General features: G+C 37.0%; 1 protein-coding gene across 5 annotated transcripts in view; it reads right to left on the bottom strand.

The window, feature by feature from the left end:
* The window catches only part of RhoGAPp190 (Rho GTPase-activating protein 190), a 1,293,865-nt gene that overhangs the window by 784,468 nt on the left and 486,358 nt on the right, over positions 1-23,039 (bottom strand). For all 5 annotated transcript variants that reach the window (XM_068226122.1, XM_068226123.1, XM_067140451.2 and 2 more), the window contains exon 15: positions 2,487-2,738. In XM_068226122.1, coding sequence (XP_068082223.1) covers positions 2,487-2,738 — 252 coding nt within the window. The remainder of the gene's footprint in view (positions 1-2,486; positions 2,739-23,039) is intronic.

Below are 23,039 nucleotides of genomic sequence, written 5' to 3'. Positions count from 1 at the left end.
AAACAGATGAGAATATGAAATTATGACATTGCAACTGAAAGAAACTAGGCATGAATTTGAATTCTTCTTGGCCGGACATTTAACAATTTATACAAAATATATCCCTCACTGTTTCACTTGACTGTACCTTTAACACTTTGAGTGTAATTACGACGTATTCCTTAAATCTGGTGTTTACTGTAGATGTGTCGCGCCTAATTTGGTAATGTATCCATGTGACTGCTACTTCTCCATATCATATGACTCTTTGTAAGTCTGTATGGTATCACTTCTTTGCAAGTGTGTCCATCAGTTCACCATCCACTTCTTCTCTCTTCACCTTCCGTTTAACTATTGGCTCCCGTTGACTGACTGAGGCCACTCCATCTTCGTTCACTCTCCTACCAACTGTGGTATCTGCTTCCAATTGAATAATGACTGTTCACTTACCCATTTTGGCTTCTTCACTGTACTGCTTCCGTTTAACGAATGACTGACGCTACAATATGCATCCACCTTTTATAGACGTTGGTTGACACAGCTACGTAATCTCCAGAAATAACAATGACATACTCCCACAGCGCCTCAAACTGTTGCATGTAATGGTGAAATCCCCTGGGGCGGCTGAGTCTCTGAGCGCATTGCTAAAAGCTCATGATGACGAAGCCATGAAGTAGCAATGACTTGGCAGAATCGCCAGTAGTACTGCACAATGTAACGATGCCATATCCAACATCTGACATATAACAATTCTCACTGTACAGGTATTTAATTTTAATCTACATATACGTATATATGCATACACTCAAATACAAATACGCAAGCGACAAGCATTGCATAATGGAATTGAATAATAATTATAACAAAATAATAGTAATCTCACAGGTAAAATAATAATAATAATAATAATAATAATAATAATAATAATAACAACAACAACAACAACAACAATAATAATGATACAATGACAATAATAATAATAATAATACAGATTAAAATAATAAAAATACAGATATCATCTTGTAACGGGATTTGAACCGTACAGCCTCCTGAATTCCTTAACCATTCCTTACTCTTTTTCATGAAGGAATGAAAAATCAACAAAATAAAATAATGTATTCTGTGAATTAAAAAGAAATTAAGAGGAGTGAATTTGTTGTTTAGACTACAGCACAAGAATCACATGACTATGAAGTAAGCAACATACTAACTAATAAGATTTTTTTTTTTTACTAGTGGCTTTACGTCGCATCGACACAGATAGGTCTTATGGCGACGATGGAATAGGAAAGGCTTAGGAGTTGGAAGGAAGTGGCCGTGGCCTTAATTAAAGTAAGCATTTGCCTGGTGTGAAAATGGGAAACCACAGAAAACCATCTTTAGGGCTGCCGACAGTGGGATTCGAACCCACTATCCCCCAGATGCAAGCTCACAGCTGCGCGCCCCTAACCACACGGCCAGCTCGCCCGGTGCAGCAATATTCACCGACAATACAAAGATCAGTATCTTGTCAGTGAAATACCCTACCTATATTCTATTGAACTCCCTTTTTTAACAAAATGTATAAGGTTATCATATCATATTATTTATATCAAGAAATTATCACCTTTGTTATAGGTGCTAGAGATCTGAAAGTGCAAGGTACTGTATATTAAATACCATGTCTAGTACTTAGGTCTATAGAAATATAGAAACTGCAAAAGGCACAACTTCATATTCTGTAAGCATTCTACCACAAAACTACAGGCACTTCAACAAAAAATGGTAATATTATTTCCTACTTCCCCTAATCCAAGGACGAAACTAAGCAAAACGTAACTTACAGTGTGTAACGTACTAACATCACTGAACTGCTTAGAGTAAATATATACGCATCCCAGATTTTGATTACTTATACACATACCAAACACACAATTTACACTAACTGCATCATTCAGACACAACATTACACTGTTTTTCCATGAAATTTCTAATTTATCAGAACACACTAACAATCTGTACTGACAGCAAATCAAGGCCAAGTGTTGGATAGCAGTAAATAACCTGACCACCTGAACAGGCCAAAGGTTTCAGGATAAACTCATTTTGAAGGGTGCTGGACCCTCAACGGAGGAAAAGTCAGTGAAATCCAAGATGATAGTGGGTGGCTGTGTTATCATTACCAAGTTATGGCAGTAAAGATGGACTTCAGCAGAGCTTTATATCAGATTATCATAGCAAAAAACATATTCTGGTTTCACCAGTGATGATTTTGCAATGGTGAAGGCAATGAGAAATTGTGACATTACATTCCCAAGAATATCATTATAGCAAAACATAGAACAGAAATGCACATGCCATAATGACAGTCAACATTAGTTAAGGAGACACCACTAGAAGAAAAAAACAGAAGTAATGAATTTATAGATAAGTTATGGTATAAGAGTAATACAACCTAAACTACATACAGAAATATGAACAATCTGAGAAAAAAAATGCTATGAATCATAAAATTAAAATCTGCTTACTTTAATGTAGCGAGTGATGCTTTCCTCTTTGTGGAGTAAACTAAGATGAAACCATGCACTAGTTCTTCTCGAAAAGCATTGGCACCATGGAATGAAGAAATAATTACTTCAACTTTCCTTTTAGAGTCTCCAAGAAATGTTTCCAAAATTATACTGCGATCGCCACTTAGGAAACAACACTGGTGACTTAGAAGCGGGCCCAAAATGTTCTCAACAGAGTACGGATCACCACAGAACATGCACATGATGATTCTGAAAAAAGTAAATCATTAATAACTTTCAAAAAAAAAAAAACTAGTAAGCAGTGAATCATATGAAGTCTACAGAATGTCTGTGGAAAGAAATAACATATGTGGAAACAAGTTAAAACAAATTAAGCAATTATTAACCTTACTAATTAATCAAGCAAGTCACTAATAGACTCTGAGAAAACTGAGGGGCAGTGGCTTTACATAATCACAGCTGTCTTATTCTAATTTTTAACAAGGAGCCTAGATTCTGTATCAATTTCACAATTTCTGACACTGTTGAAGCAAGTAGTTTTTTCACATTATTGGTAAGATGTTGTTAGAAAAGTGTCGAGTCCATTTATACCTTAAAATTTATGAACTCAAAGAGTTGAAACAATATATTTTATAAATGGATGATAAATAAGTTACATTTTAATTACTTAATTTACTCAAATGATTTAATTCAGCATGAATATTAGTCTGCTCTGCTACTAGCTCATAAAATTCCATTCTCACAAATAATTTAAAAAAATCTTTTTCTGAACTCCCGGAAAGAAAAACGTGATTTGGACGGGCATTGTTTTCCCATATTTTCAGTTTATCAAAATGAATATTGTGACTCCAGATATCACTAGTAACATTTCTTTCTAGCCCTGTCCCTCTATCTCCACACAATATTTGTTCAAGCTCATGTTTTTCTCGGAATCATTCATCAGAATACAATTCTGAACCACAACTAGAAAGCTCACTATCTCCACTAACTTCTAATATATTTTTCAATTTAGTTCATATCCTTCGACACAACTCCGCAATTAGTCGACATGGTGTGAACTTGAACAAGAATAATCTCTAACTGAAAGACGATGTTTATGAAGTAGGTTTGTTTGGGAAATACACACAGGAAATGCTGTCAACAAGGTCCTGACAGCTTGATGAATCAATGGAATACAGTATCGTTTCACAAGATCCTTTAATATTTCTCTCAATACACTTCTAATGAACACCAGTGTGACAAGCGCTTCGAAGCGTTCAGCATGACAGGCGGGTGATAATACTCGAGCGCTCTGGAGCATCAGGGACAGCAAAGAGTTAAGGATGCCTATAGTGTAAATGGGAAATCACAGAACATAATACTAAGGTTGCCAACAGCGGTCCCTGATCCTACCATCAAGCAAATAGTTACACGTCTCGGGTATCACACAACTGGGTTCTTTAACGTCAGAAATTTTATTCCAGGGTTTATTACAGGGTTTCACCAGTATGTCAAGCCTTGGTTTCAAGGTACAGGAAAGATCTGACGATTCTTTAGTACATCGACTTCAGCTAAACGAATCTACATTAACAGTTTTGCTTCCAGTTCAGTCCATTCAATGTTGGGTACACAACAATTTGAAGTGTATTCTTACATTATCTACATCACTCAGATATATGGAATTAAAACTTAGTAGTCTGGCTGAGTACTCCACTATGTAATGAGTACACCATACAGGCAGGTCTCAGCGCCAAGTGTCAGGCAGCAGTAAATAACCATATCCCTTGCAGTGACGAAGGGATTCAGGCGGATGAGTTTCCTTAGGTGGAAATTACACCTGAACCTATCGATGAGAGTCTGACCTCAGGTTAGGGGTTGTTGCAAAAGGTGTTTGTACTCTACTTCAGGAGCAGCCTGATCACCTGCTGGCAGTAGCCCTAAAATGCCTTTGGGATTAGTGACCTCATTGTAATAACAGCCAAAAATGGAAACAGCACTTTTAAGTCAGTCCCAGAAAGGCTAGTTTGTTCCCCAGAAGCAACACAAAGTTCTTATGTTGGGGAAAATGTGGGAAGTGGGTATCATGTGGAGTGGAGGGTAGGGAGAGTAGAGAAACTAGAAAACAACTAATGAGGGAACTGAATAGAGTGAAAAAGGAAGCAAAAGAGAATTATATGAATGGCATACTTCAAGAGGGTAATGACCACAAAGGGAAATGGAAAAAGCTGTATTCATATATCAGGAATCAAAAAGGAAAAGGAATCCAAATTCTTACAATGGTGGGAGAAGGGGGTGAACACTATTTAACAGATACTGAGAAAGCAAACCTATTTAGTAGGGAATTCAGAGATTCAGTAGGTGATTGTCAGGAGTTGGAAACCGAAACAGAAGATAGAGAGGGAGAGACAAAGAGGGAAACAAGAAGCTTCTCATTCACAAATGAAGATATTTTTAGAGAAATCCAACTGCTTCAGCAAGGAAAAGCAGCAGGAAGTAATCAAATTACTAGGGAGGTGTTAAAGACAATGGGGTGGTACATAGTGCCTTATTTAAAATTTTTCTTTGACTAAGTCATAAATAATAGTGTAATACCAAAGGAATGGAAGGAACCTATAATAATACCAATTTATAAAGGAAAGGGTGATAAAAGGAAACCAGAGAACTACAGACCAATCAGCCTGACCAGTATAGTTTGTAAAATACTGGAGAGTTTAATATCAGAGTACATCAGAGGAATATGTGATGATAAAAATTGGTTCATGAGGAGCCAGTATGGATTTAGAAAGAAATTTCTTGTGAGGCACAACTGGTGGGATTTCAGCAGGATATATCAGATCAACTGGATTCAGGAGACCAGTTAGATTGCATAGCCATAGATCTTTCTAAAGCCTTTGATAGAGTGGAACATGGAATATTATTAAAGAAATTGGAGGGAATAGGATTGGACATAAGGGTTACACGTTGGATAAAAACGTTTCTAAATTCAAGGGTTCACAAAGTCAACGTAGGAAATAATGTATCGCAGGAAGAGAAAGTTTGGAAGGGAATTGCACAGGGTAGTATAATCGGTCCGTTACTTTTCTTAATGTACGTAAATGATTTAGGGAATAATATAACATCAAAAATAAGATTGTATGCAGATGACATAATTGTTTATAGGGAAATTGAGAATTGTTCAGAATTACAAAGGGACCTTGAGAGTATCCAACAATGGGTTGAAGAGAATAATATGAAGGTTAATGGAGGCAAATCAACTGTTACAACATTTACAAACAGGAGCTTTAAAATTGAATTTGAATATACTTTGGATGAGGTAGTTATCCCAAAAGATGGCAAGTGCAAATACTTAGGTGTGAGATTTGCAAGTAATTTGCACTGGAATGGTCATGTGGATGACATTGTTGGGAAAGCATACAGATCGTTACGTGTCATAATGAGGCTACTTTAAGGATGCAATAAAGAATTAAAAGAAAAAAGTACGTTCGTCCATTATTGGAATATGCAAACAGTGTTTGGGATCCTCACCAAGAATACCTAATAAAAGAAATAGATAGTGTGCAGAGGAAAGCAGCAAGATTTGTAACAGGGGATTTCAGGAGAAAGAGTAGTGTATCAAAAATGTTAAAGGAACTTGGATGGGAAACTTTAACCGGCCAATGCACGGGTTGGGTCTGTGAGACCCATGCGCTGGTATTTCCAACACTTTCTGATAGACGGCGATAGCTGCATACTTCCGGCTTCTGCTACCTTCCTGTTTTCACCGGTGTAGTATTCCTGCAGACGAACATGGAAGTGTTTGCTTTAGTACGTGAGCAGTGGTAAGTTATAGTGCTCTGTCGGCCTGTGAGACCCAACCCGTGCAGTCGTGTTTATTTATCACAAGCATTTTAGTCTTTCAATTTTAACCATGTTCACAAAGAAGATTATAGGGTGATTATATCTTAGCGTCTTGTCCAAATGCGTGGTTTAGCTAGCCTGGCTGTCTTTCACCTTAGTTCCTTGGGTTTTTAGTACAGAGGTGAGACTGAAAATGGGTTGACCTGGGCTACTGAGTTCGTTTCTTCATAGGTCTAAGAAAAAAGAGTGTTTTGATGTCAGCAATCCACGTGATATGGAATGTGTTACCGCATTATTGGAGGAACCATTATCAGATGATGAAATTTACTGTGGTTGTAGAGAGAATGTGCATCCCTGTGTCCGGAAGTGGACGTGATTTGACAGTTGACAACTGGTTTACCTCGTACCCTATTGTCAAAAAAATGAAGCATAAACATAATATTACAATGGTCCGTACTGTTCGAAAAAATAAGAGAGAGTTGCCCACAAGCTTTGTTGTAGCTGCAAAACGAAAACTTCACAGGAGTTTATTTGGCTTCCAAGATGACATGACGTTGGTTTCCTATGTTCCAGCTTGTTTTCCTGTCGTCGATGCACAGAGATGATAAAACTGAAGAAAGTGTAGGAGTAAAGAGGAATCCTGAAATAGTCACATTCTATAATTCAGCTAAGGGTGGTGTAGGCTGTGTAGACGAAACGTCGGCTTGAAACACCAGACGTTGGACAATGGTGGTCTTCTATGCGTTGCTGAATATTGCAGGCTTTAACGCATATTTAATATTAAGAGCCAACAACCCTAACTCTCCAGACGCTAGGAACAGCATAAATTTTTTGAAGAAACTCATGTTTCTTCTAACTGAAGAACAAATAAGAGAAAGAGCTGTCTCAAGATATCTTCCTAAGAGCATTCGTCATACTGCAACAAGGATATCTGGGTTGACGGCAGAAGCAGGACGTGAAAATACAGAAAATAAAAGAGGATGTCGTGTATACTGTAGAGACAGAAAGACCCGCTACTCGTGCTGTTTGTGCAGAAAGTTAATGTGTCTTGAATACTCCGTATTTGTGCGCATTGAATGTAAAGCTGAAATATTAATATTCCAGTGAACATTCCGGATAGTGAAGGTTAGGTTATGACGATTTCATAAATTTTGACCTGATAAGTTCTGAATTTTGTGATCAAATAAAATATTGTGTGTAAATTTGCAGTGGTTAGAGAATTGCTTTGTAAAATGTTAAGTTAGTGTTAATCATCAACGGTTTTGCGACAGCAATGTGTTTATAATGTTATCGGAATAGGACAGAATGAATACTGAAAATAAAAATATATTAGCATACCATTAAAAAAATATGTGATGATGGGTCTGTGAGACCCAACCCATTTACTCATGTAACTTTTTGTGACCCGTGCACTGGCGGGTTAAGTAAAAGAAGGGAGAAAACTAGACTTATAGGATTATATAGAGCCTATACAGGAGAAGCAGCATGGGGAGATATCCGTGAGAGGCTTCAGTAGGAAAATAATTATATCGGCAGGACTGACCACAAATAAATAATTAGAAGGAATTTTAGCAGAAGCGATTGAGGTAAATTTTCATTCAATGGGAAGGGTGTGAAGGAGTGGAACAGTTTACCAGGGGTAGTGTTTGATCCTTTTCCAAAATCTGTACAGATATTCAAGAAGAGAATAAACAGCAACAGAGAAAATACATGAAGTGTTATATAGAGGGCATTCGACCAGTGCAGGTTAATGTGAATAAAAAATGTGTGTGAATAAATTAATTCCATCCCCTTGTCTAAGGAGTTTGGACAGCCAAAGTAGGGGACTGCCTGTAGGGGTGAAGTACAGTGGGGACTTCGAGGGCCCTGGGACCGCTATGGTAGCTGTGAAGGCCCTTCAGGACCTCTGAAAAGTGGTGGCAAAAGGGGCCTCTGGTTAAGACGCAGCAGGTTGTTATGCTACTTAGGTTCCAGAATGGGTAAAAAAATAAATAAATAAAAACAATGTAAATTTTAATCTTATACCAGTTGTATAGTATCATTTGAAGTAATTCCAAACACTGTATAACAGTTGACTATATTTGTAAGTAGTACAGGATATATTATAAGTAGAATTTTGTAAACAATATAAATTATTTAAGGATGAGCTGTGTGTTTAATAGAAAAAATTGTTGGCGTAAATTGTTTAATATTGTATTATAGGAAAATTTTCTTCTTGTTAATTTAATATTTAGTGCTTGACAATAATAATGAATTTAGTGTACCATTTGCCACCGAGGTAGACACATCATTTGCAAATAAAGAGATTTTCATTTGATTTTTTTTCAAAATGGCACCCGGTAATGACGACATACTGTTTTATCCTCCGAGTAAATTAACCGTAAAATGTGACGAAAAGTGCGGAAAATATCAAAGATTAGTGAAAAATGGAATGTTGTGTGATTCATGTGATCGATGGTGGCATTATAAGTGCGGAAATTGCCCTAGAGACGTAAAAGCTAATGAAAATGTTGACTGGATTTGTGAGCAGTGTGTTCGGAATGTTGTTGTTGGCGACTGCGTTGACGAAGCACCGAAAACAATCCATGAGGAATATAAAAGTGCATTAGAAATTATTAACGTTCTAAAAAAGGACAATGAGACTCTTAAAGTTGAAAATCAAGAATTAAAAGAAAGACTGCGATTGCTAGAATTTGGGACTGACCATTCTTCCAGTGATATACCGGTACAAGTAACAAACTTGAGCACGTGGTGTCAAGTAGCTCGTGGATGGCCGGCTAAGAAGCAATTAACAACTGAATTTCCGGAAATAAATATTAGAAATAGGTTTTCTGCCCTAAATAATTTAATTCTGGAAGAAAGTGATCGCGCACGTGAAACCAAATCATCGCGATCCGCTGCCGTTACCGTGCCAAGTTTAAAATATAGGCCTAGAATTCAGATTCAAAACACAGTCAGGCCTAAATCAGCGAAGGTAGCTGTGTTTGGTGATAGCCAAGGAAGGGGAATTGCGGGAGTGATTAACAACGAGAATATAGCAGCAACCGGAGAAATATATCCAGGAGCTTCTATCAGCAGTGTTCTGGAAAACGTAGAAGCAGCAACTATGAACTTTGGGAGGGGCGATGCAGTGCTTATCATCGGTGGGACGAACGACGTAGCTCACAACGCCAAGAATGTAAGATCACAACATAAACATACACTAGGGAAGCTGACCTACACTAACGTCTTTGTAGTGAACGTGCCACGCAGGCATGATTTGAGTAGAGACTCGTGTGTGAACATCGAAGTGGACAAGGTCAATACAGATATTGTTAAAATTTGTAAAAATTTTCGGAATACTCAGGTTATTGAATGCAGCAGTTTTGAGAGATACTGTTATACAAAACATGGCCTCCATCTAAACAATTCAGGTAAACGAAAGACAGCAAATATTGTTCTAGATTTTATTAATCTTAAGATATGTACTGTAAAACACGCAACTCCCTTGAGTTATAATACTGACCAGGAAAACTAGTAGAAAGAGCCAGCTGTACTTCAAGCTGGCTCAGTCAACTAGAAAAAGAAACTCAGGATAGTAAGGAATTCCAAGTTACCCAATTGCAACAGTCAAGTTTTAGGGAGGGAGGGGGTCTGAGATTGCTCTTGGTAAACTGTCAAAATGTAGTAAATAAACATTAAAATTTGGTACATTGATGGAATCTTATGAGACTGATGTGGTGATAGGAGTGGATCGTGGTTGAAATAGGGGGTGGGTAATAGAGAAGTATTTCCAGAAGGGTACACAGTCTATCGTAGAGACCGAGGAGATAAAAAGGGAGTGGGGGCGTTTATTCTGGTGAAGGAAACTTACTATTCACATGAATGGTTTATCGATGAAAGGGAAGAAATATTAGGGATGAAATTAGTTTGTGATAATATGAAGGAGGTGGGAATTATAGGAACATACAGGCCTGGAAGAGAGGAAAGAGACATGGAAATCTTTGAGAAAATAATAGATTATACTCATAAAAACAATAATAATGATATGGTAATAATTGGGGGAGATCTAAATTTGCCTGAAGTTGAATGGAATGGAGCTGCATGTGAAGCCCATGAACAGAAACTGGCAAATAAGTTAATTGGGGAGGGAGGATTTACACAAGTAGTACAAGAACCGACTCATCTCAATAACTTACTAGATGTATTCTTGGTTAAACCATGGGAAATTGTTGATAAAACTGAGCTAATTGAAGGAATAGGAGACTATAAGGCTGTAATAATGGATGTGGAACTGGTACCAAAAAGGCTTAATGAGAGGGTCACACAAGACAAGAAAATGTACAGAAAAACTAAAGTTGATGAATTTGGGACTTACCTTAAATCACAATTCAGTTGTTGGATAAGTGAAGGGAGTAACGTGGATACACTTTGGGCTAAATTTAAAGGAATCATTTGGGAAGGAGAGAAGAGATTTGTACCTGTTAAGAAGGGTAAAATGACCTCAGACCCTGTTTATTATACAAGGGAAATAAGTAAATTAAAAAGAAAATGTAGAATAGTAAACAGGAAAATCAAAGAGGGTAGGGATAGTAGAAAAACTAGAAAACAGCTAATGAGGGAACTGAATAGAGTGAAAAAGGAAGCAAAAGAGAATTATATGAATGGCATACTTCAAGAGGGTAATGACCACAAAGGGAAATGGAAAAAGCTGTATTCATATATCAGGAATCAAAAAGGAAAAGGAATCCAAATTCCTACAATGGTGGGAGAAGGGGGTGAACACTATCTAACAGATAATGAGAAAACTAACCTATTTAGTAGGGAATTCAGAGATTCAGTAGATGATTGTCAAGAGTTGGAAACCGAAACAGAAGATAGAGAGGGAGAGACACAGAGGGAAACAAGAAGCTTCTCATTCACAAATGCAGATATTTTCAGAGAAATCCAACTGCTTCAGCAAGGAAAAGCAGCAGGAAGTGATCAAATTACTGGGGAGGTATTAAAGACAATGGGGTGGTACATAGTGCCTTATTTAAAATTTCTCTTTGACTATGTCATAAATAATAGTGTAATACCAAAGGAATGGAAGGAATCTATAAAGATACCAATTTATAAAGGAAAGGGTGATAAAAGGAAACCAGAGAACTAGACCAATCAGCCTGACCAGTATAGTTTGTAAAATACTGGAGAGTTTAATATCGAAGTACAACAGGGGGATATGTGATGATAAAAATTGGTTCATGAGGAGCCAGTATGGATTCAGAAAAAATTTTCTTGTGAGGCACAACTGGTGGGATTTCAGCAGGACATATCAGATCAATTGAATTCAGGTCAGTTAGATTGCATAGGCATAGATCTTTCCAAAGCCTTTGATAGAGTGGAACATGGAATATTATGAAAGAAACTGGAGGGAATAGGACTGGACGTAAGGGTTACACGCTGGATAAAAACATTTCTAAATTCAAGGGTTCAGAGAGTCAAAGTAGGAAATAATGTATCTCACGAAGAGAAAGTTTGGAAGGGAATTGCACAGGGTAGTATAATCGGTCCATTACTTTTCTTAATATACGCAAATGATTTAGGGAACAATATAACCCTTTCAGGCCTGAAAGAAAACTGGAGGTGTGAATTTTTGTTTGTATGTCAAAAACTTACTAAAATGCTCCTCAGTACACATATTGATAGTTTATTTTACAAAATAAAAACTAACATCCAAAAAGCAGGACCCACACAATTGTGCGTATCAAAATTCAAAACCTCGTATCACATATGATGATGTATCTGCAAAATTTATGTTCACTAACCAATGTACACACTTCATTGAATATATTCCGGTATTCAGTAAAGCTTCTAGATTAATATACATGCAATAAATAAATACTTAATTTTGGCACTACTGCTTCCCGTCATCTCGCCGATCAACTGTGCTTTTAAAACTCTTTTTCCTTCGCCCTGGCGGTCAAGCGCATACTAAAAGCAATTGAAATATACGCCACGAGTCCCGCACAATCACTGCAGTCCGGTCTAGTGCCGAAAAAACATCAAATACGGCCAGGGATAACTAAAATACGAACCCGCACAATTGTGCGTACTCGGTCTGAAAGGGATAACATCAAAAATAAGTTTGCATGCAGATGACATAATTGTTTATAGGGAAATAAACAACACTGAGAATTGTTCAGAATTACAAAGGGACCTTGAAAGTATCCAACAATGGGTTGAAGAAAATAATATGAAGGTTAATGAAGGCAAATCAACTGTTACAACTTTTACAAACAGGAGCTTTAAAACTGAATTTGAATATACTTTGGATGAAGTAGTTATCCCAAAAGATGGCAAGTGCAAATACTTAGGTGTGAGATTTGAAAGTAATTTGCACTGGAAGGGTCATGTTGATGACATTGTTGGGAAAGCATACAGATCATTACATGTCATAATGAGGCTACTTAGAGGTTGCAACAAAGAATTAAAAGAAAAAAGTTACTTGAGTATGGTTCGTCCATTATTGGAATATGCAAACAATGTTTGGGATCCTCACCAAGAATACCTAATAAAAGAAATAGATAGTGCGCAGAGGAAAGCAGCAAGATTTGTAACAGGGGATTTCAGGAGAAAGAGTAGTGTATCAGAAATGTTAAAGGAACTAGGGTGGGTAACTTTGAGTAAGAGAAGGGAGAAAACTAGACTTATAGGATTATATAGAGCCTATACAAGAGAAGAAGCATGGGGAGGTATCCGTGAGAGGCTTCAGTTGGAAAATAATTATATCGGCAGGACTGACCACAAATATAAAATTAGAAGGAATTTTAGCAGAAGTGATTTGGGTAAATTTTCATTCATTGGGAAGGGTGTGAAGGAGTGGAACAGTTTACCAGGGGTAGTGTTTGATCCTTTTGCAAAATCTGTACAGATATTCAAGAAGAGAATAAACAGCAACAGAGAAAATGAATGAAGTGTTATATCGAGGGCATTCGACCAGTGCAGGTTATTGTAAATTAAAAAATGTGTGTGAATAAATTAATTCCATCCCCTGGTCTAAGGATTTTGGACAGCCAAAGTTGGGGTCTGCCTGCAGGGGTGAAGTACAGTGGGGACTTCGAGGGCCCTGGGACCGCTACGGTAGCTGTGAAGGCCCTTCAGGAACTCTGAAAAGTGGTGGCAAAAGGGGCTCTGGTTAAGACGCAGCAGGTCGTTATGCTACTTAGGTTCCAGATGGGAAATTACTCCGTTATTATCACCCATGCTGTTCTTCCGCGATCCTCGTATATATTCCACGATAGTGTGACATACCCACCTTGGTCTGTCATTAGGAATAACATGCCGCTAATAACGATATTCAGCCACCAAACTTGTTACGAAATTGCGAATTCTGCATGATTTGTTAAAATGGTGTCAAGAGAAAGGAAGTTATTCATTTTGAGGGAAATATAAAGAAGGAAAGATATTGTTTTTGGTGCATTCAGCGTGAGTCTGAAAGGGAAAAAAAGACAAAATAAATTGTTGGATGGAAATATTTGACTTGGGAAAAGTTCATGGAGCTGTTGAGGGGAAACGTTGGATTAATGATTGGAATTGAATGGAATTAATGATTCCAGGAATGTCCTTCTTGGAACATATTTGTTCAGTATTTTCAGGCCAACGAACAATGAGGAAATTTTATACCATTGATTGCAGCTACCACAGAATGTATTGACCTACAGACCGAAGATTTTGCCATCCCATGCATATCTGCATTACCATGGTACGATACTGTACCGGTTACGACCTGCACACGCGTATTTTTTGATGATTAATTGCATTCAATCATCACGCAAGATATTCAGAGCGAACTTGGTTTGTTTACGTTCGGAGGAACGAGCAGGCGAGCCAAGGACAGCTGTGTGTGTGACGTAGCTGCAGGGGCAGGATAGACTACCCGCCTGATGCGCCACGTGTAGCTGGCCTGACCTGGTATGTTCTGGATATGAACGTCACACCTTCACGAGCATTCAATTGAAAAAATTTAAAAACTTCTCTAATAATTATCGCAATGACTTGGGCAATACGTCATTTTGAAGAGAATAACGTAAACGTCTCAAATTGTGAATCTCAAGGAAATCCGTCGAGGTATTCGTGAGATAACCAGCCTCAAGGGATCACGTTATATGATGACGTAGGAGCCCCCAAACCGAATATAAGGAGAGCTCACTTTACCCAGATCAGACAGTCATAGCTGAGTGTTCAGCCTTACTCTCCACGCTGCAGTGTTCATCGAAGTGCTGACAGAGGCTATCTTCAAATATTTAAAGTCTTCATGTGGGACTTAAACTCTGACAGTCGTGTTGAACTTATCAATTGTGCGCGTGTGAACTCTAATATATAACAAAGTCTTTATAATGGACATTGAGTCTATCAGTCAAGTTGAACTTGCAATTTTTGCGAGTGATGAAGAACAAATTATTCAAAGTCTTTATTTGAACTTATAAAATTTGTGTGTGTGGGAACTCTGATTATGACAAGTCATGTATTGGACTTAAGTGACAACAGTTCAGTTGAACTTATGTTCTGTGCGCTTGTAGAAACTTCTCGATATAACTTACATTCGTTCTTGTAGAAGTGAGTTATTACCACGTTGCCTGTGTGAAACTTAATCTCCGAACCAATATTAATTTAAATGTGACACTACTGCGATATTCTAGGAATTGCGATATTTTTTCTTTACATTTCAGTCAGCATAATTTCATAGATACGAGTATTTATGAAAGTGTTTGAACTTTCCCATGAATACTACTGCAAATGATTACCATGATAAAAGTATAATCGTGTGCTGTGACACAAGTGTTTCACTGTGAATTCAAACTGTGTTTTTTTTATCCAATTCAAATAGAACTGTGTATTATTCTTCTGAACAGTGTGGAAAGTATTTATGTGTGACTGACAGCAGTATCTTTGATAAACTCTCGAACAGTCACCTATTTTATTCAATGTCAAGTGCGCCTAACAACGAACTGTGCTTTTCATTTCAACCTTATTCCTTCGTCAAAGTGTTTAGTATTATTGCATGACTGACAGCAGTGTCTCTGATAAACTCTAGAGCAGTCATACACTTCTTTCAATGTCAAGTGCTAATTTATTTAGTGGAAAATCACCACGAACTGTGCCAGGTGCGTGAACAATTTTCAGTTTCCTTATTTTTATTCATGAACTGTACTTTATTTTCTTCCAATTTTGATGCTAATCGCATCTACATCTTTAGTGAACTTTTAAATTCTATCTGCAAGATTAAGAGTGAATTCAACGGCATATCCCAACCATACTAAATGAAACAGTGCTGTTAAACCAAAGTGTTGGGGGACTGTGTAATTCTGGACACTCGTATAAGTTATGTGACGAGTGATTACCCCGCAACATCGTCGGAGATCATCGTAGAATGTCGGAGATCGTCCAGAACGTCGAAAGTTCGAGACTCAAACCCATATCAAACCGACTTGGGTGTTCCGGCCTTATCTCAACGAAGTATTGGCAACTTCCAGAACCTGTTCCAGCCCCGTTCAGCCTGGTGAGCTGGGAGCACGGATCATCAAAGGGCGATGTTGAAGACAGCGACCCTCAACAGTAGGGTGATGTGCACTTTGAAATGCATTTCCTGAATAAAAAACTATTATTCAATCTAATTAAAATTTTTCTTGTAGATAGGACCCTGCCTTCTGTACCAAACCCTAGCTAGTAACCACCCAGTATTGCCCTGAGGACTACTTCATGCTAACTAAAGTTAAATCATAAAGTCGGGCTCTTTTATTGGTACAGTACTGACCACCATTTCCTAGCCAATGCAGTGTTGTTAGTAACTGTTGTTTAGCAGAGAGATTTATTTCTGTTCGTAGAATGTTTTAACCTATGCCCAATATCTATCAAAAGTTCTTCCACTTGTATTTTCCTTAACCTAAAACGCCCATTGTATTCAAATAGTGTTAAACTGGAAGTTTATTCTTTCCCTATACAGACGGTAGTTTTAATTTTCATCACCATCATTATCACTACTGCAAGACTACATATTTATCAAAATGTATCTGAAATAAGTATATTTAAATAGGACTAGTACATTTATATATTATTGTCCTTTCACTGGTAGAGAATACTTCCCATTTCACTAGTAAGTTACAAATAATAGTACTTTCGTGGAACACACCCATAAAAATTCACTGGTAATTTGTAAGTATGGAGTAGTAAAGTACAACTGCAGAAAATTCTTTTGTGGAACAGAAAATCTGGTATTTGTACTAGTTACTAGAGAATTTACTTGTAATGTACAAGACCATACTTTTGTGGAATAGGTCCCTGGCGGGGACAAATTTGGTTCCTACGCACTTCATCCTGTCTCTCCACCACTTCCCATCAAACACTGTGTTCCATTCCAGGTTCCGTTGTCTTGAGCTGTTCTTCACAAAGTCCACCCATTGTAATCTTGGTTTCCCTCATCCTCACTTCCCTGCCAACCGTCTATCCAGTGCTTGTCTCGGAAGTCTCGTTTTTTTCATCCGCTTGACATATACAAACCACCTCAATCTGTTCTGTTCCAAATTGACATTTAGTTTTTGTACACACAGCACTTTTCGTATGTCTTCGCTTCCCACTCCATCCCTCGTTGTTTTCAGTACCATGTTCCACAGGAATTTTGTTTCAGCTGCCTGTACTCTACTCTTGTCTTTCTGAGTCGCTGTCCAAATTTCTGCTGCATATGTCACAATAGGTCAGTAATATCCCTCATACATTATTTATTTAGCCTTGATCGGTTCATGTTTATTCCATATCAATCTCTGTACATGGTAGTATAAGGCACTCCCGAGTTGTATCTTCCAAATGATTTCCATATCCAGTATTCCATTTTCTGTCAGTTCACTTCCCAAGTATTTGATGTGTTCTACTATCTCCAATTCCTTGTCTCCAATTTTGATAGCTGCTTTTCCTTCTTTACTTCTTATACCCACCACCACTGTTAAAGGGCATTCAACCAGTGCAGGTTATTGTAAAGAAAAAATGTGTGTGAATAAATTAATTCCATCCCCTGGTCTATGGAATATGGACAGCTGAAGTAGAGGACTGCCTGTAGGGGTGAAGTACAGTGGGGACTTCGAGGGCCCTGGGACCGCTACGGTAGCTGTGAAGGCCCTTCAGGAACTCTGAAAAGTGGTGGCAAAATGGGGTCTGGTTAAGGGGCAGCAGGTCGTTATGCTAATTAGGTTCCAAAATGGGTAAAAAAAAAAGTAAATAATTGCAATATAAATTTTAATCTTATACCAGTTGTATAGTATTATTTGAAGTAATTCCACATACTGTATATGAGTTGACTATGTTTGTAAGTACAGGAGATATTATAAGTAGAATTTTGTAAACAATATAAATTTAGTAAGGATGAGCTGTGTGTTTAATAGAAAAAATTGTTAGCATAAATTGTATAATATTGCATTCTAAGAAAATTTTCTTCTTCGCTTGTTAATTTAAAATATAGTGCTTCACAATAATTTATTTCAGTGTACCATTTGCCACCGAGGTAAACACCTCATTTGCATATAAAGAGATTTTGATTTGATTTGATTGTCTTCTTCTCCATGTTGATCTTCAATCCCCATTGTTCAATCTTATTATTGAGTACATTAATCAATTGTTTTTCACTCACTTCATCTTCTTCCCAGATTACATTATCATCCCCAAACATCTTCATTCTTCCCCTTCTATAATCTTCCCTTGGTGCTTCTATGATGTCATCCATCACCATCATGAACAGCAAAGGTGACAACATACACCCTTGCTATAGCCCATTGTCAATTCCAAACCATTCTGATCTACCCACTGTTATCTTCACACAGCTGTATTAGTTCAGTCTGTGAAAGTCCACTGGAGTCCCGCTGGTCTGGCAGCTTTGAACATTTCTATGGCTACTTCATCTATTCCCACAGCCTTTCCTATCTTCAACTTTTTAACTGTCCATTCCACCTCTGTGATAGTAATGTCCGATTCCTAATCTGTTACTTGTATTCCTACTGCCTGAATACCTTCTCCACATGCCTGGGTTCTCATATTAAGTAGTTCAATGAAATATTCCTATCATCTGTTCATTATCACTTCTGGTTTTGACAGTATTACTCCATTACTCTTCACAAATCCTATGTTTACCTTTCCTACAGTTTCTTATAATTCCAAATAACATTTTTTTCCCACAGTTCAAATCTTCCCTTACTTCCTGGGTGAAAGGTTCCCAACTTTTCTCCTTTCCTTCAGCTACTACTTTTTCTGCAAACTTTTTGCTTCCATGTTTCTGGCTCTACTCTCTTCAATCTTGTGTTTTCCATTCCTCCCAAGTTTTCTTCTTTTCCTTTACCAGTATCCTTCACACTATCATACAACCATGCTGTCTCTTTCCCTCTTACCTTTCCTGGTGTGCCAAATGTTTTTTCTGCACACCTTACAAATGCATTTTTAAATTTATTCCATTCACGTTCAACATAACTAATATCTGTCCTTGGTATCTGTTTTTGCAATCCTTTCCTGAACTCTTGCTGAACCTCCTTTTCCTTGATCCAATCTTCAGTATGAAGCAGTTAATGAAAAATCTTTGGGAATATGAAAGATGGATGATATTCCTTAATTTAGAAAAGGCTTACGATAGTGTACCCAGAGCAAATGTATAGAAAGTAATGCAGCGGAACGAATTTGAAAAACAAATTACCGTATTTATGCGAATAATCCCTGCACCCTAATTTTAGGAAGGTTCATTTAAAAAAAGAAAAATGTACTAAAATTCCTTCAATCAAAAGAGTAACGTGGGCATGTACAAACATTTCATATCACTCATCGAGTTCCACGTGGTCTTTAAGCAAATATGAACGTGATGGATATAGCTACTTTGCTAGAACATATCTGAGATGATAAAAATGCATTATCACTGCTATAAAATATATTTACCATGAAAATTAGCTAGTAGGCCTTCTTACATAACAGGTATTTGTAAAACTGAACTTGCAATGAGCTCGATTCAATGTAGATCTGAAGATTCTTCACCTCTTGCATCACTAGAAACCTCTCCTAAATTACTTACAAATTCGCCACTCTCCACGTCTAAAACAATTCTCACACGTGGTATCTTCTTACTCAGATATTAACACGACCAGTGGTGGAAAATTCTTTTCGTGCAATGTCAACACTTGAAACACACACACCTGTGAACTAGTTTGTTAGTTTTGCGATACAATAAACTCTATCTTATACAATAAAACATTGTTAATTCGAAGTCGTAGGGACACAAAATTGTGACTTTGAATTACGTGATTTCGACTTAAATGCCAACTCATAATTCAGAAATGCCAACCCTTGCTGCGTCACAAAATATTCTAAGACCCGCTACAGCATGCAATTAACACTGATTCACAGTTTAAACCTTTCAAATGCCATGGAAAAATCTACTTTCAAAACGTTTCCAACAAGGTGCATTTCCAGTATTCAAATAATGCACTTTGATAACTCACTGGCAAACATAACCTCATGCAACAAAAGAAGAAAAAAAAAAAAAAGGAAAAAAATAATAATTCACAGACGAGGAGAAATCTATTCTGGCTTCTCTGTGCAAGTGCTTTATTCACTGGACTACTGTACTGTATGCATTTCAGAAGTGTTGTACTTGCACGGAAAGTATCTGATGCCCTTAAAACATCGTGGCATATCGAAATTTCCTATGACGAGGGGAGGAAGTCTTTTGCTTCTGTCTGCATTGCATAATAATAATAATAATAATAATAATAATAATAATAATAATAATAATAATAATAATAATAATAATAATAATACTTATTAACGGTAATACCATTTTACACACAACAGAGAAAAATAAACAAAACACAATAAAAAGAAAGGTCAGTGGAGTATAAGAAGAAAAAGATGTACAAATATATACAAAGTTTATAGTACAGTAAGCACACGAAAATAAGTTACTTCTGGAGATTGTGTAAGTGATTTCTAAATTTTGACAACGAGCAGTTAACTGTATCAATATCAAACTTTGTTTAGAAATCATGACATTCGTTCAATATGCCCATTGAACGCGTAGTTAGTTCTATGCCAATTTGTATACAATGCATTCTTAAACCTCCTACGTCTGTCCGGTATGTGTAAGTTAATTTTTTCAAGGAGTTGTGGACAATTCACCAGGAGTGGAGCAATTTAAAAATGAAAAGTGTATCCAGGAATTCACGGTGTTGTGACAGACTCTGCAGATTGAAGAACTGTTGTAGGGCTGTATAAGCAACAATTTCATATGGGAATCCTGCTCTTGAATATAAATGAAGAAATTTATGTTGTACTGAATTTAATCTATGGATAGAGGTCTGATGAGGATTTCATACAGGTGTACAGTAAATGTAAGAAATTTAATTTTTTGTCCATACTGAACTGAGTACAGGACAGTATTCAAGTATAGGGCGTACCATGGATACATACAGCAATTGATAGGTAGCCAATTTTCAAAAATTCTCTATAATATCTAGTAATGCAACCCAGACTTTGTAATAATTTCTTACAAATATTTTCAATAATCATCATCATCATCATTTCCCTTTATCCAGCTGTAGCCGGGTAGGGGCAATTATGGTTCCTCTCCACTTTCTTCGGTCATTGCACCACTCCTCCTCCAAAACTGTGTCCCAGTCCAGGTTTCTTTCTATAATACTGCATTGGATATTTTCAGTATGTTCTTTAAATGATAGGTTATAACTGAATAAAACACCAAGGTCGTTAACTTGTGAAACAGGAGAAAGAATGTTATTACTAAATTTGTACTTCTTGGTTTTAAAAAGCCATATTATTTTACATTTTTCATGATTAAGTTTCAACCTATTTTGAATACAGTATTTTTGAAATTACTTAAATCTTCTTGAAGTTTTAAATAATCATGTGGACAATGAATTTACATAATTTTTTTTGCATCGTCAGCAAACAAAACCTATTTTGAATTCTTAAGTATATTTGTAATGTCATTTATGTAGAGTAAAAAGTAAGGGAGCAAGGTGAGAAAAGGCTAAGAAAAGGCTAGGAAAACAACAGATACGGAATCTGCCACCTGGGTGACTGCCCTAAATGTAGATCGGAAGTGACTGAGTGATTGACTAATTGATTGATTGATTGATTGATTGATTAACTTGACCGGTAACAATAATAGGTGCAGAAAAATTATTCCTTATTTTAACAATCTGTAGGCAATTTTTAAGATACGATTCAAATCAGGAGAGGCCCATTAATTCCATGTTAGTTTTTGCAGCAAGATATCATGGTCAACAGTGTCAAAAGCTTTTGAGAAGTCTGTATAAATGCAGTCTACCTGAGAGTGGTTCTCGATTGCATCTAAGAGGAACTGATACAATAAAAGAAGTTTGCTACAAATTGACCATCCTAAAAAGAATCCATGTTGCTCATCAATGATGGTGTTCTAAAAGAGAAGTGTGATCTTGTCAAGAATTATTGAGTCAAAAATTTTGGAAATATGAGAAGAAATTGTAACTGGTCTAATTTGTTTTATGTCAGTTATATCATCATTTTCAAAAACACCTTGGTTTAATGATAAGTTGAACAGATAAAAGAGTGCTCCACTTAAAATAAATGAGCAGTACTTAAGCAACGCCATCTACGGTGGAGAAGATGGACTTTGGTACGGTGGAGACGGCGGAAGAGGCAACCCATCCTTCTGGGGGTGTACAGATGGAACCTGCTGCCTTGTAGGATGAGGAAGGCATCCTTAAAGGCTAAGGGAGTAAACCCTGAAAGAAAAGCCCCTTATGCGTTAGGCCTAGCAAGTCAGCAGGAGAGTATTGAGAACAGTTTCTTTCAGTAAGAAAAAGAGCCTCGGAAAGAAGATTTATAGACTGGACTGATACCTCCTTTCAGAAAATTGTAAAGTATGATGGTCATAAGGCTGATGATATACAATGTTCTGAAAGGACAACCAAAATAAATAAGAGATTAAACACTGAATTGGAACTATGAACATTCTATTATTAACTGGAAAGGTAGAAGAATTCCTAGACATGATGGATAGAAGAAAAATATCAATATTGGGATTAAGTGAGACCAAATGGAAAGGGATTGCAAGTAAGACACTTCGTGGAGGATACAAATTATACTGGAGTGGACAGGAGAAGGTAGCGAAAAATGGTGTTGGATTCATAATTATACTTAAATTAAATACAAAGTTTTCATGTTCCACCTTCTCAATACTAAAAATCATTTGATGTTTACAAAACATTACGATGATATTAATAGGTACTAGTTTCGGTCCACTGTGGACCATTATCAGCCTAGCCAAAGTATAAAAGCAAAAGACATAGTCATAAAATAAAGTAATGTGGAGAAATGAGAGAGGATCTAGAAGGATGGGATGGTGGTGGAATGACATACAAAAGTGAAAACCGTATACACAAATTATAATAAAAGTAACAAAGATGCGTTAACATTGACAAATAAAATCCTTGTGAGGTCACATAAAATCTCCTGATGAGAAAGTCTTTAGTTGACTGTTACTCCTGTGTTGCAAAATTGAAGTTATATCTGGTATATACGAAGTCCTATGTTTCTGGAAAGTTCTAGATGTGAGGTCCACATTAGCGTAGAGGGAAAATTGTCCGCTGAGACCAGCATAAGATTAAAAGTTGACAGAGTTGGACATTTTCATTGGTGGAATGAAAAACTTGCTGCGTTAAACAGAAATAGTCTCAATTCAATCGGAACCCA

The sequence above is a fragment of the Anabrus simplex genome, chromosome 2, assembly GCF_040414725.1.
Source record: "Anabrus simplex isolate iqAnaSimp1 chromosome 2, ASM4041472v1, whole genome shotgun sequence".
Taxonomy (NCBI): Eukaryota; Metazoa; Arthropoda; class Insecta; order Orthoptera; family Tettigoniidae; genus Anabrus; species Anabrus simplex.
Note: the sequence above shows the minus strand (reverse complement) of the source record. Positions and strands in the feature narration are given on the sequence as shown.